The sequence below is a fragment of the Theropithecus gelada genome, chromosome 1 (assembly GCF_003255815.1).
Source record: "Theropithecus gelada isolate Dixy chromosome 1, Tgel_1.0, whole genome shotgun sequence".
NCBI classification, from domain to species: Eukaryota; Metazoa; Chordata; class Mammalia; order Primates; family Cercopithecidae; genus Theropithecus; species Theropithecus gelada.
In genome coordinates, this window is record NC_037668.1 from 154,952,286 (window position 1) to 154,964,026 (window position 11,741).

An 11,741-nucleotide genomic window follows, 5' to 3' on the forward strand; every position below is an offset into this window, starting at 1 on the left:
GTCAGATTCCAGGGGTATTGGTTTTTCAAACCTAGTAGAAAATAATTACCAAGAAATCCCTATAGCTTAAGGATCTGAGTGTCAATTCCATTCAGCTCAACAACCATTTAAGTCTTCCCAGACTTAGGGCCGTTGCTTGGTGCGAGCTTAGAGGGATGCCAAGTTCGATGAGCAAGGCACAGCAGCGTCCCTGCCCTCCAGGCGTGCTCTGTCTCCAGGTTGCAATAAGTCATGAGCTGCTCAGCATTCTGAGCAACATGTCAGGCTAGAAAAATATATGCCCCTGTGGGCTGGCAGGACTCTGGCTGGATCCAGGAAGGATCTGGACTTATCCCATTACCAGTGCCTTGAAACCATGCCAAGAACAGAGTAGTTTTCTATCACCAGGGCTGGGCCTTTTCCAGTGGAACAAACTCTCCAGACAGACCCCAGCACTTCTCTGTTGGTGTGGTCCCTGACTAAGGATCTGTGATGTGAAGAAAGAAGGCAAGAGCCAATGAGCAGTTGTCCTCATTGCAAAAATGTTCATCTCAGGGGTACTTTTAAATGTCAGTTCCCTGAGCTCATGTAAGAGTTCAAAAATAAAATCAGCCAGGCAGAGATGATGAAATCAGTATGAGGTCAGTCTGCAATGAGGATGAGTGAAAATGGAAGTCCTTTAGGATTTTATTTTCACACCATCCTTCAGGAGCCTATGTGTGGTGCATAGAGAAGTTACCTGTGATCTCTTTTTCTCTCTCCCCATTAAACCACAAACATTAGAAGCAGATTTTTGGAGGGAGGGCAATATACATCACTTCTTTTGGCTTCACCAACGAGGATGGCTATAGCCACAGAGTTTGGATTGACCCTGGCCTGTCTACCAGGGGGTAATGCATCTGCAATGGAGTCCTCAAATCTCAAATTCCAGGGGCTTAGCGAGTGAGTTAGAGATAGGGGGTCCCCTTTAGCTGGAACAGGAAACATCTGCCCATCTGTCAGGGCTATACACAAATACAGAGAACATCCCATACCCTACACATTGATATAATTTTAGTGTTTTCCAGAGGGATTCTTTCATTCAAAAGAGAGGATCTGGGGGAACTGGCTTAAGAAATGCTGCATATAATGTCTTCCTCTTAGACATTCATAAGGCACATTAGTGTGGTAAGGCTCTGAGAAGTCCTGCAGTAAAGCAACCCATTTAACACTGCAGTGTGGCTCAAACGTACCTAACCTTGGAACTTCTCCCACCTCATAGTACCTATTAGAGCATCATGGAATACTTTGGACAGACTTGTTCCCAGACCTCCATCCATCACCTGTCCAGTACAGGGAGCATCCTGGGTTACGGAGTTGGGAGTCATGCCCATCATTCCCAGGATACACTCTTGCCATGGGAAGCTGTGGAGCATCTCCAAGCAGACGGAGAGCCGCTGTGGCTGGTGCTGGTGGCACAGACCTCATTGTCATGAGTCATACAACCACTCCTGCCCACTCAGATCTAAAATACTTGGCAAAATGCATGGTCATGGCTGCCTCTAAGACACACTCCATGACTAACTTCTCCAGAAAAGCAGTTGAAGTTAGTAAGCAGAGCCCTTGACTCCAGATCAGCAAAGCTGTCAGACCACATCAGCTCTGTAAAAATTCCTTTTGCCTTGTCTCCTGGGGGTGGCAGGTTTTACCTCCCTGATTCTCAAAGGAAGAACCAGGCATTTCTGCAGGATAGGAAGTTCTTCCCTGGCTCACCTGTCCATTGGTTGAGACAGTGACGTTCAGTGGGGCTGCCTATCACACAGGATGATGGAGGGCAGCCTAGGATGACACTTTGGAAAGAAAGCCTGCACAGATCCAGAGACTTGTGGGTCCACCAACAGGCCCTGTCTATGAGTGCCTGAACTGCCCACATCGACCACACAGTCATAACACCTGAATATGCTGGCTGGCTCAGTCCAGGATTCTGACCCATGGGGCCTCTGGGTGACAAGCACAATGTAGCCACACCCTCAAAGAGGAACTCCCACTTTCCCTCCGAAATGTCCACCATGAATTATGTTAAGCCTCTTGGGATCAGTTTTTTGTTGACTCCTCAATATCTGAAGAACTTCCTTTTCATTAGTCTTAGAACATCTCAAGTCTCAGAGGCTGCCCCTGACCTTTGATGTTGAGAGATGTGTGTCCAGGCCAAACTCTGCTTTTTATAACATTGACTATGACCTCTGTGATTTCATCTTTCCAGGAAGAAGATATTATCCCACGGATTCATTAGCCAATATTTATGTGTTCTACATTGCACAAATATTTATTGAGGGCCTGCTAGGTACCAGGCACTTTGAACAGCTGGAAATTGGAAACAAAACGGAAAATCATTGCTCTTTCAGGGCAAATAATAAGCAAACATTTAAAAAGTAAAAAATACAATGTGACCTCCAAAGTACTGTTCTGAGCCCTCAGGGACCTTTTAGCGGGATAGGATATGTTTGTGTTCAGGAATTGTTGCTTACAAGGAATAGACCTGCCCAAACTTGCTCAAGTGAAAAAGGGGGATAGTGTTAGGAATCAGATATCCTGCAGATATAAAGGGCAGGAAAAGAGCAATGAGCTCTAAAAGCCATCATCTCTCTTGGGTACATTCACGTTCTCACCCACTTTCTCCTTCCTCTTTTCTGCATTCCTTCCCTCCATTCCACCTTCCTTCCTATTCTCTTCTCTCTCCTCCCCTCTCTAAGAAGGCATGTGAGTAGGCAGAAGAGAGTTGGACTCTCTACTACAAATGGATACAAGATAGAGAGTAATCAGGACAGAAGAGCAGTCAAACTGTAGAAAGGGCCATTGGAGTTGGCAGGTAGGAGGATAACTTACAGCACATTGAAATCAGCGAAGACTTTCTGGAGGAGGTGCATTTGCGCTGGGTCTTGGTGTGAAGAGGATTTGGATGCCCAATGGAGAGCAGAGGCCATTCCCAGAACAGAGTACAGCGCGTATAGAGGCATCCAACTCAGAGCACAGAGAGAAAAGGGTCCCAATCACTCTACTTATCACTTCCCCATCCCCCCATGAGGCCTTTATTGGGTTTCTCTGTCCCTCTTCAGGGTGGACAGGATTCTCCCGAGTCCCACTTCTTGGATCTGCAAGCCAGACTGTAGGGGCAGTTGGGGTACGGCTAAAGAGGGGACCAGAGGAGGCAGGGATGGGAGAAATGCTGCCCAGTGGAGGTCAGAAAGTCACATATCAGAATCCAGATACTAGCTGGAAGATTTAACCACCCATCCACCTGTTAGTGACCTCAGTGTAAAGTCATCTAGTGACAGAAACTTTGACCAAGAAGTTAGTGCACAGACGTGGGCCTCTAGTCTGCCAGTGATTTGCTGATGGATTCTTAGCATCAAACAATTAACTGTTTATTTGGCTTCTCTGTGTTGGGCACTATAAAACAGTCGTCTTGTTGGTCATACCTGAGAACCTACTGGTGACAGCACAGGGCAGGGCCTCTTGGAGGAGGTAGGGCAAGTTGCGTGTCATCTTCAGCTGGGGGCCTTGAAAGGGCGAGGACAACAGGAGCCATTTAAGCACCTCCAGTGGGCCAGTGATTTCATATAAGTCATCCTGTATCAGCTTTATACCAAGTCTGAAAAGTAGAGATTTTCCTCACTTTTTAAGGAGGAAGCTGAGACTCAGAAGTTAAGATACCTGTGTGAGGTTACACGGTTAAGTAATGGGGCTGGGACTTAAACTTAGTTCTTTCTGACCCCAAACCCTGCTCCTGGCATGACACCATGTGTGCCTCCCCAAGACCGGCGGTCCTGTGGCAAGTCCCTGGGACAGGTTCTGGGTGGGTCTAAGTTGCCTGCCCAGGGCACAAAGTTTCCCAGATTGGGATGATGAAAAAGCTGCTGTTCTCCCTTACCACAGGCCTCTCCTCTACTTCTACACAATCTCAATACCTCTAGTCCTCAAATCAGAAATTTACACTAAAAAGACAACCTATTACAGGTTGCATCTCACAAATTCAAACATGATATGGATCAAAACATGTCCCAGAGTCTAACTGGCACATGCAATATAAGCTAGAAATTATGGGGCTTTCCCATAGTCAGATGCTGACGCAGGGGAAGGCCCCTGTAAGCTGTGGCTTATGCTGCACTCAGGGCCAAATTCATGAGTCTGTTTTGCTGATGGTCCATCCTCTGCATGAAGTATTGTTATCATTAGTCATTACCTGCTGGCCACCTAATGGATCTGGGGTTTGATACCTTGGGTACAAGTCCCTTCTAGGCAACTTACCTGTTAGGTGATATTTAGCCACTCTGAGCTGCGGTTTCCTTATGTCTGAAATGGGGATAATAACAGGTGTTCCAGTGACTTCACAGTGCTGTCAAAAGGAATACATGAAGTAACATTAAAGTGCCTTGTGACCTGCAAATCACTGTCTAAGTGTGGGTATTATTGTTAGGACAAGTTTATGTTCAACTTTATAGACGTTAGTCTACTGTAAGGTCACCAAGGACAAGGAGGACTTCTGTGTAAGACTGGCTTTTACTTTTCACAGCCAACCACATTCACTTAGGGTCCAGATCTGTGGGTGGCATTGGAAACCTTAGCTGTAGCCTTGCCAGGGGACTTTCTTGCCCTGAAGTATGGTTCAGACCAGAGATGCTCCAGCTTTTGTGCAGAGATACTAATGGAGTAGGTCTGAAGTGGGGCCAGAAAAATGATATTTGAAAGGCTCATGAGATGATGCTGAATTGCAGACAAGGACGGATTTAAGGGAGGCCAGGCTCAGAGGCTAGGACAGTCTCCTGGGAAGATGCTCTTTGGATTCTTTAGCCTCCTGGCATGTGGGGAGGGAAAAAAATGCGATTTGTTCCTCTTGAAGGGAATGACAAAGGGAGTCAATTACCTGCTGCTGGAAAGCTGGGAGTCAGTGTCAAGAAAAGGAGGGTGAGGTCAGTCATAGAGAAAAGCCTTGTGAGGCCTTGCAGGCTGTGAGCCCCAGCCTCTTGGCAGCAGGTGGACTGGAAGGAGAGGGCCATGATAGGCAGAGGGGCTGAGCTGGGCTGCTGCAGCCAGCATGTGGCTAACATGGCATGTCGTTCTCTCTCTCTCTCCAGATTGTGTTCCGGAAGATCAGCGATGTGAAACGTGAAGAGGAAGAGCGCATGAAACGAAAGAATGAGGCCCCCCTGATCTTGCCCCCGGACCACCCTGTCCGGCGCCTCTTCCAGAGATTCCGACAGCAGAAAGAGGCCAGGCTGGCGGCTGAGAGAGGGGGCCGGGACCTGGATGACCTAGATGTGGAGAAGGGCAATGTCCTCACAGAGCATGCCTCCGCCAACCACAGCCTCATGAAGGCCAGCGTGGTCACCGTACGTGAGAGTCCTGCCACGCCCGTGTCCTTCCAGGCAGCCTCCACCTCCGGGGTTCCAGACCACGCAAAGCTACATGCACCCGGGTCCGAGTGCCTGGGCCCCAAGGCGGGTGGGGGTGATTGTGCCAAGCGCAAAGGCTGGGCCCGCTTCAAAGATGCTTGCGGGAAGGGTGAGGAATGGAACAAGGTGTCCAAGGCTGAGTCGATGGAGACACTTCCCGAGAGGACAAAAGCATCAGGTGAGGCCACGCTGAAGAAGACAGACTCGTGTGACAGTGGCATCACCAAGAGCGACTTGCGGCTGGACAATGTGGGTGAGGCCAGGAGTCCCCAGGATCGGAGTCCCATCCTGGCAGAGGTCAAGCATTCTTTCTACCCCATCCCTGAGCAGACGCTGCAGGCCACAGTCCTGGAGGTGAGGCACGAGCTGAAGGAGGACATCAAGGCCTTAAACGCCAAAATGACCAATATTGAGAAACAGCTCTCTGAGATACTCAGGATATTAACTTCCAGAAGATCCTCTCAGTCTCCTCAGGAGCTGTTTGAAATATCGAGGCCACAGTCCCCAGAATCAGAGAGAGACATTTTTGGAGCCAGCTGAGAGGTCTATTAAAAGAAAAATCAGAGACAGACACCTACAACCTTGCCATGACCACCATCCCTACCACACACGTCCACATGACCAACAATTTTCAAGTAGGCTTTTCCTGACAGAAAAAGTGGGGCCGGTGGCTTAGACGCGCTCTTTCTCTATCTGGAAAAAGATACAGGAAGGGTAGCGTGCCCCTACCCTGCAAGGTGGCAGCTGCATCTGAACCATCTTTGCACAATTTTGAAAGAAGGGACATGCTGTCTAAAGGGTATTTTCCTTCATTTTTAATTTTTTACTACCATGATATTTGTAAAAGATAAACTACCAGAACAGAGCAGCAGCCATCTGGGGACTGGTGGGAAAGTGCCGAGAACCTCTCATGTATATACCATGCTGGGCTCCTTTGCCAAGACCCCCAACGGACTGTGGTGGGCCAGGGACTTCCCGGCATCCCCGTCCTTGTACAGCCTGTGTCTGACATCACCATGTTCTCCTGTAGTTGTCATTTGTAACTAGCTCGGGACAAGCGGAGCTTGAGGGACAGGAGGGTAGAGCCCGGAAACTTTCTGTCTCATGGTTAAGGCCAGAAAAGCAGCTGCAGGTATGGTGCATGCAGCCCGTAGACATTGGAGCTGGGAATCCTCAGGTCTCCTTTCCCAAAGGTGATGAGGCAAGGGTAAGAGCTGGAGAGGGGTCCTTAGGATCCAGGGGTTCTCTGCGGTGCGGCCCACAGCCTGCTCCTCTGGGACAGTTGACAGGGAGGGCTCTGGAGTCCCCAGCGGAGCCTCTGGCCGTGCTCCATGCCGCTGGCCTCACACACAGGCTCCCTTGCCTCTGTTCCTTCTTGGCCTCTTCCCAAGTGTCCCCGTGGCATTCCTCAGGGTATGGAGCATCGGCAGGAAGGGTCATGAGCCCAGAGTTGCTTTATTAACAAAGCAGACACACACAACCTCAGAACTGTAGCAAGTGCTATGTTTATACTTTGATTCTCATTGGGATTGCCCTGCAGACCTTTGTATTTTGTTCGCCGCACGGGGTCATGATAGGCACTTGGGAGCCATGCTGGGCCTTATTTTAAAGCCAGTCTCTCTATCTCCTACTAAAGTCAGTAGGATTTCAAGAGAAAATGGCAAAAGATTTCAGGATCATGATTGTACTCTCTTCAGGAGCTGGAAAGAGAACGAAGCAGTGAGTTTCCAGCTATCTCTATAAGGTGATGGAGAAAAGTGGCCTTGGAGCCGTGGCTCCCAGTGATGGTCACAGGGCTGCATATGGGCCATCCGAGCCCTTATGCCACGATGCTTGGGGACAGTCCACTGCCTCGTGGTCACCTAAGTCAGGTTATTCATGTGCTTGGGCTTCTCTCAATGGCATCTGAGAAAGGAAAGGGGAGAAGTCTCTTCCAGGCACAGTGGAGCTGGCCAGGGCACATGCCCTAGAGAGAGGTGTCAGGACCCCAAATACTGACAAGCAAGGTTAGAAGTTCAGCTCTGAAGAGTCAGCTTGGAGGGAATGGAATTAGGAGTACAGGTGACAGCATGGACTTATCCAGGGAGCTTACCTTTGCCTATGTTAGATGGTGACCCCATCCCTGGTACCTTTGCCCTACCAAAGATACTCAGTGTTTCTGAGAGCCTCTGGTCCGAGCCTACCCACCACCCCACCCCGCCTCGCCTCCTTAGTCCTGCCCAGTGCTCATGGTGAGTCCCAGGGCTGGGCCCTCGGTTGTCTGTGCAAGGCACGGCTGACCTCTCCTGGTTCACAGGGTTGGCACAGATGGCCCTGGGAAGCCAGGGCCTGCAAGCTCAAGGGAGAGTCCTGCTCCAGGAGCCCTAACCTCATATGTAGCTTCTCACATGAGGCTTACAGGGGCTGCCCCTAGCTTCTCCAGGCTGTGACATAATTAGATTTAGCCTCAGGTGGCGGCATGCAAAGAAGAGGAATTCTAATTTCCTAAGGCCGAGTCACAACTGTCTGACTTTGGATAAAGCTATGAGGCCTTCAGCCTCTTTCACTTGAGAAGCTGCCAACCAGTCCTTGGGTAAGAGCCCGTAAAATATCTGGAATCCCATCTGTTGGCTGCCCCCTAACATTCTAGTCTGCCATTTCTTAAACATGCTCCTCAACCTGCTTCTGAAGTTTAGGAGCCACCACTTTTAAGGCAGGGTAGGCCTCTAATCCACCCCCAAAACCCGGCCTCAGAAGCACCTGCCCCTGGAGACTTTTTGTTGCCTCCCAGCTCTCCGGGGACTTGATGACAGGCTTCTTGTCCAGCACTCCATAGCCAATGTCAAGAGGCCCTGCCACTTCCCTCCAGCTCTGCCGGAGGGAGATGGATGTCCATGAAATCTCTCAGACCTCTGGGTATGAGGGGCAAAGATGATGTAAGGCTTTGAAGTCCAGACATGTTTTAGGGTGGAATGTAGCTTTGGAAATGCACTCCTGAATCAGTGCAAACTGGGCTCATGGCTGGAAGCCAGCTCTGCGGCAGGAATCTGTTCCTCTTGGGGTCACAGGTGCACGTGTGGGTGCATGGGCTTTATTCTCCCGTAATCCTCCCTAGGATTTGAGGGATTTTTTGCTGTAATTGTTTTCTCTGAAAAAACATTGTGTAAATGAGCCAAACCTTTCTCCCTTCCTTTTCATGCCATGAACTTGGCCGCAGGCTGCTTTGTGCTGCCTTCCCATGCCAGGATGCCACTCTGGGTTCCCGAGCCAGGACCATGTGCCTCAGACACCACTGACCTGAGCCTTCCAGTATAAACCATTATCTGGTGGCTGGAGAGAGATGAGGGAAACAAAAAGTTACTAGGTATGGGACAGAACATTTAGACTTCAGAAAAAGTATGCCAAGAGAACAGATTTGCCCAGGATATATGTTTTTCCTTTTTGAGGAGTGGGGGCATGATATGTGGCACCATTGTCTAGTAAGTGCTATTTGATTTCTACTAAATTCTTTGCTTTGAATGTCATTCATACTGAAGCTCCATTTCCCAGAGAATATCCTGACAGGCTACTTTGAAGTGGGGAGGTCTTGTCCCTGTCACTTGGCTGCTGGTTGAACGTGCTCCTCCCGGCTGATGGAGGGGGTGGTTTTAGGGTTAACGCTGAGAACTGAGATGGTCAGTGAGGTGGTGTTTGTTCTTGGTGGGGGGGGCACTGACTCCAGCAATGGGCACTGCCATCCCATATACTTACAAAGGGCTCCTCCACTGGACATGACAAGATAGCCAAAGGACAGAAACAGAGGGGACCATTTGGTTGAAAAACCAAATTATCTAGTGTACAATTAATGCAACTCATTGCATTAATTAATGCAATGCTACATTATGCTAACAAGGTTACAACATTAATGCTACAGGATAGCCCAAGTATTTAAAAAACTGAGCCCATTTCGCAGCCTTCCAGCAAACTTTTGGAAATACATTTCTTACTTGATTTCTTCTTGTTATCCAATCCCTGGGGGCCTGTTTTACCCTCAACCTCTTTGATCCAGTGTGCTGCTGTTGGCCAAACATCAGCCCTTTTGCTGGAATCCTCCTCTTTCAGAAGTGGGGAGGGCTGAGCAGGGGTAAAATTGTACTACACCACCCCATCCCATTCAGCAAACTTCCTCTCCAAATCCTTAGATGGAAGGTATTATACCAACTGTCAAGCTCTTTGTCTGAGCCCTTGTGGGGACTCTAGGAATACTAGGTATAGGAAGATCCTCATTTTCCCTTGTTGCACTGACCACTCTGTCTCACATGCATACTCTGGGAAATTTTAGGAGCCCTGGTGGAGATAGATACACGTTGCTGATGTGCATTTGATTAATAGATTGTACTATGTCTTGCAATAAAGACGTTTAGCCTTAAGACCCTTGAATGGAACTCCAGCTGTGATAGAGCTGCCAACGCCCCTTCCTCTCTCCTCCCTTATCACCTAGTGTTGCTTAAAGAGGAGGCCATTGAGGGCACACTTGATGCCCCAGACAGCCTCCCTCTGTTGCTAAATCATTGTTATTGCTCTATATACTGCCTTCTCACTCGCTTCAATTAAGATTACCTTCACCAGCTCCTGTGCCCTCCATCTGGAGGAGACTTCATGATCCTCTCAGCACTGACTGCAAACAAACATCAGAGAAAAAACCATTTTCTCACCAAAGGTGTTCATGTTGAGAAGTTTTAATTTCTACCCCCTACAGCTCAAAAGAATCAATGTGAATTTATCTGCAGCTTAAATTCAAAGTGAAACTTCATTCTCATGTGAGCATATCAGACTTATTCTGGAACCTCTAGAACTGGACTTGAATTCCCTGCAGGTGCCAGAGCGGTGGGTGCCCTCCCTGCCTGCCATTAAACTTTTCTTACAGCCCTTGTCTCTTTATCTGGCTTCTGAGTCACCCGATGGATCCATTAGTTGTTCAATGAGAAGTTCACAGATCTCGTATCAGGATATAAACTGATCTTACGTTAAGAAGGATGCACCCTCCCCTAATGAATGTATTCTCTTTATATTCCGATGCTGTATTTGTGCATCAGTTGGAGACTGTCCACATCCGACGTTTCGCCGGCACCTCAAGGACACTTCTACTCATGAGCAGTTCACCATTCTGGGGCTTCTCCTTATATTAATACGCTTTCCATTGAGTCCTGCCAAATCCCTTATTGGGTTTTTCTTTTTCCTTTGCATCTGTCACTTTGTCCAAATGAGCATGAATAAACAAAAGTGTAAATGAGCTGATACTATTTTTGTGGTCAGCTGAGGATGCTGCCAAGAACACCACTGTATATCTGTGGCTTGGGAATGTTAAGAGGAACGTGCAGGCCCCTCCATTGATGATACTCCCTTCTCAACATTTTTAAACAAGCACAAATGATATTTGTAAAAAAAAGTTTTATTTATTATGGTAATAAACTATTTTATACATGATACTTGCTTTTGCCTTTCCTTACATTAATTTTAGTCACTGAATTGGCTGTTCTGGCCTAAGATGACAGTTGTGACTTAAGTTGTGACCTAGTTTGGTATTTTCTATTCAAGAGTTTGGGAAGCTCTTATGTGGACAGCACTTACAGTTTTTGGAGAACTTACAGTTCCAGATTCACCAAGACTGTGTGTCAAAGTACCAAATAGTGAGAGAATGGACATGAACGTATGTGGCTGTACAATCTTAGGGTCCAGCTGCAGTTGCTGTACAAGGGCAGAGATGTTGACCTCAATGCCTGGTATCACGGAAAACTGTATGACACATGGATCTGATACACCAGAAGCTGACCACCCCCCCCCCCCACTTACTTAGATGTACACTTTTTTATTTTGAACAATTTGGATTGAAATTTGTATAAAATATATTAATGTTTCCCTTGCACCTTTTAAAACATAGTATGAAGAATATAACAATCTTTTTTGAATGACTCAGTGTCTACAATATGAGCTCTGATCTGTGCTTTACACTTCATTGATAGTCTCAGAAGCTATTAAGGTATTTTGCCTCTAATCGAAATAGTCCCATACACCAGCATGGTTTCAGTTTTGCTCTTTTAATAGGTATTGCTTCCTGCTCATGGCAAGGCTCCACAGTATTGCCAACCTGAGTTCTTATTTACCATCCAGTGGACCACTTTACAAACATGGCACTTCTCTTATTATAGACAGTGTAACTTAATTAGGGGATGGGGAATCTGACCTACAAGCCTCTGCTTGATCTTATAGGATTGCAGTAGGGGTAGGTACAGTATTTTTAATGATGTTTCCTTACATTGTGTGCAGTGTAATGTTTCCTTACGTTTTGTGCAACTGATTTAATCAAATTGT

General features: G+C 47.6%; 1 protein-coding gene across 2 annotated transcripts in view; it reads left to right on the forward strand.

The window, feature by feature from the left end:
• Window positions 1-5,998, forward strand: part of KCNH1 (potassium voltage-gated channel subfamily H member 1) — a 437,701-nt gene extending 431,703 nt beyond the window's left edge. Inside the window, exon 11 of one of the 2 annotated variants that reach the window (XM_025393409.1) lies at window positions 5,094-5,998. In XM_025393409.1, the coding sequence (XP_025249194.1) occupies window positions 5,094-5,951 (858 nt within the window). In that variant the 3' untranslated portion in view covers window positions 5,952-5,998. The remainder of the gene's footprint in view (window positions 1-5,093) is intronic. The other variant, XM_025393400.1, reaches the window with a different exon arrangement.
• Window positions 5,999-11,741: the final 5,743 nt, after the last annotated feature.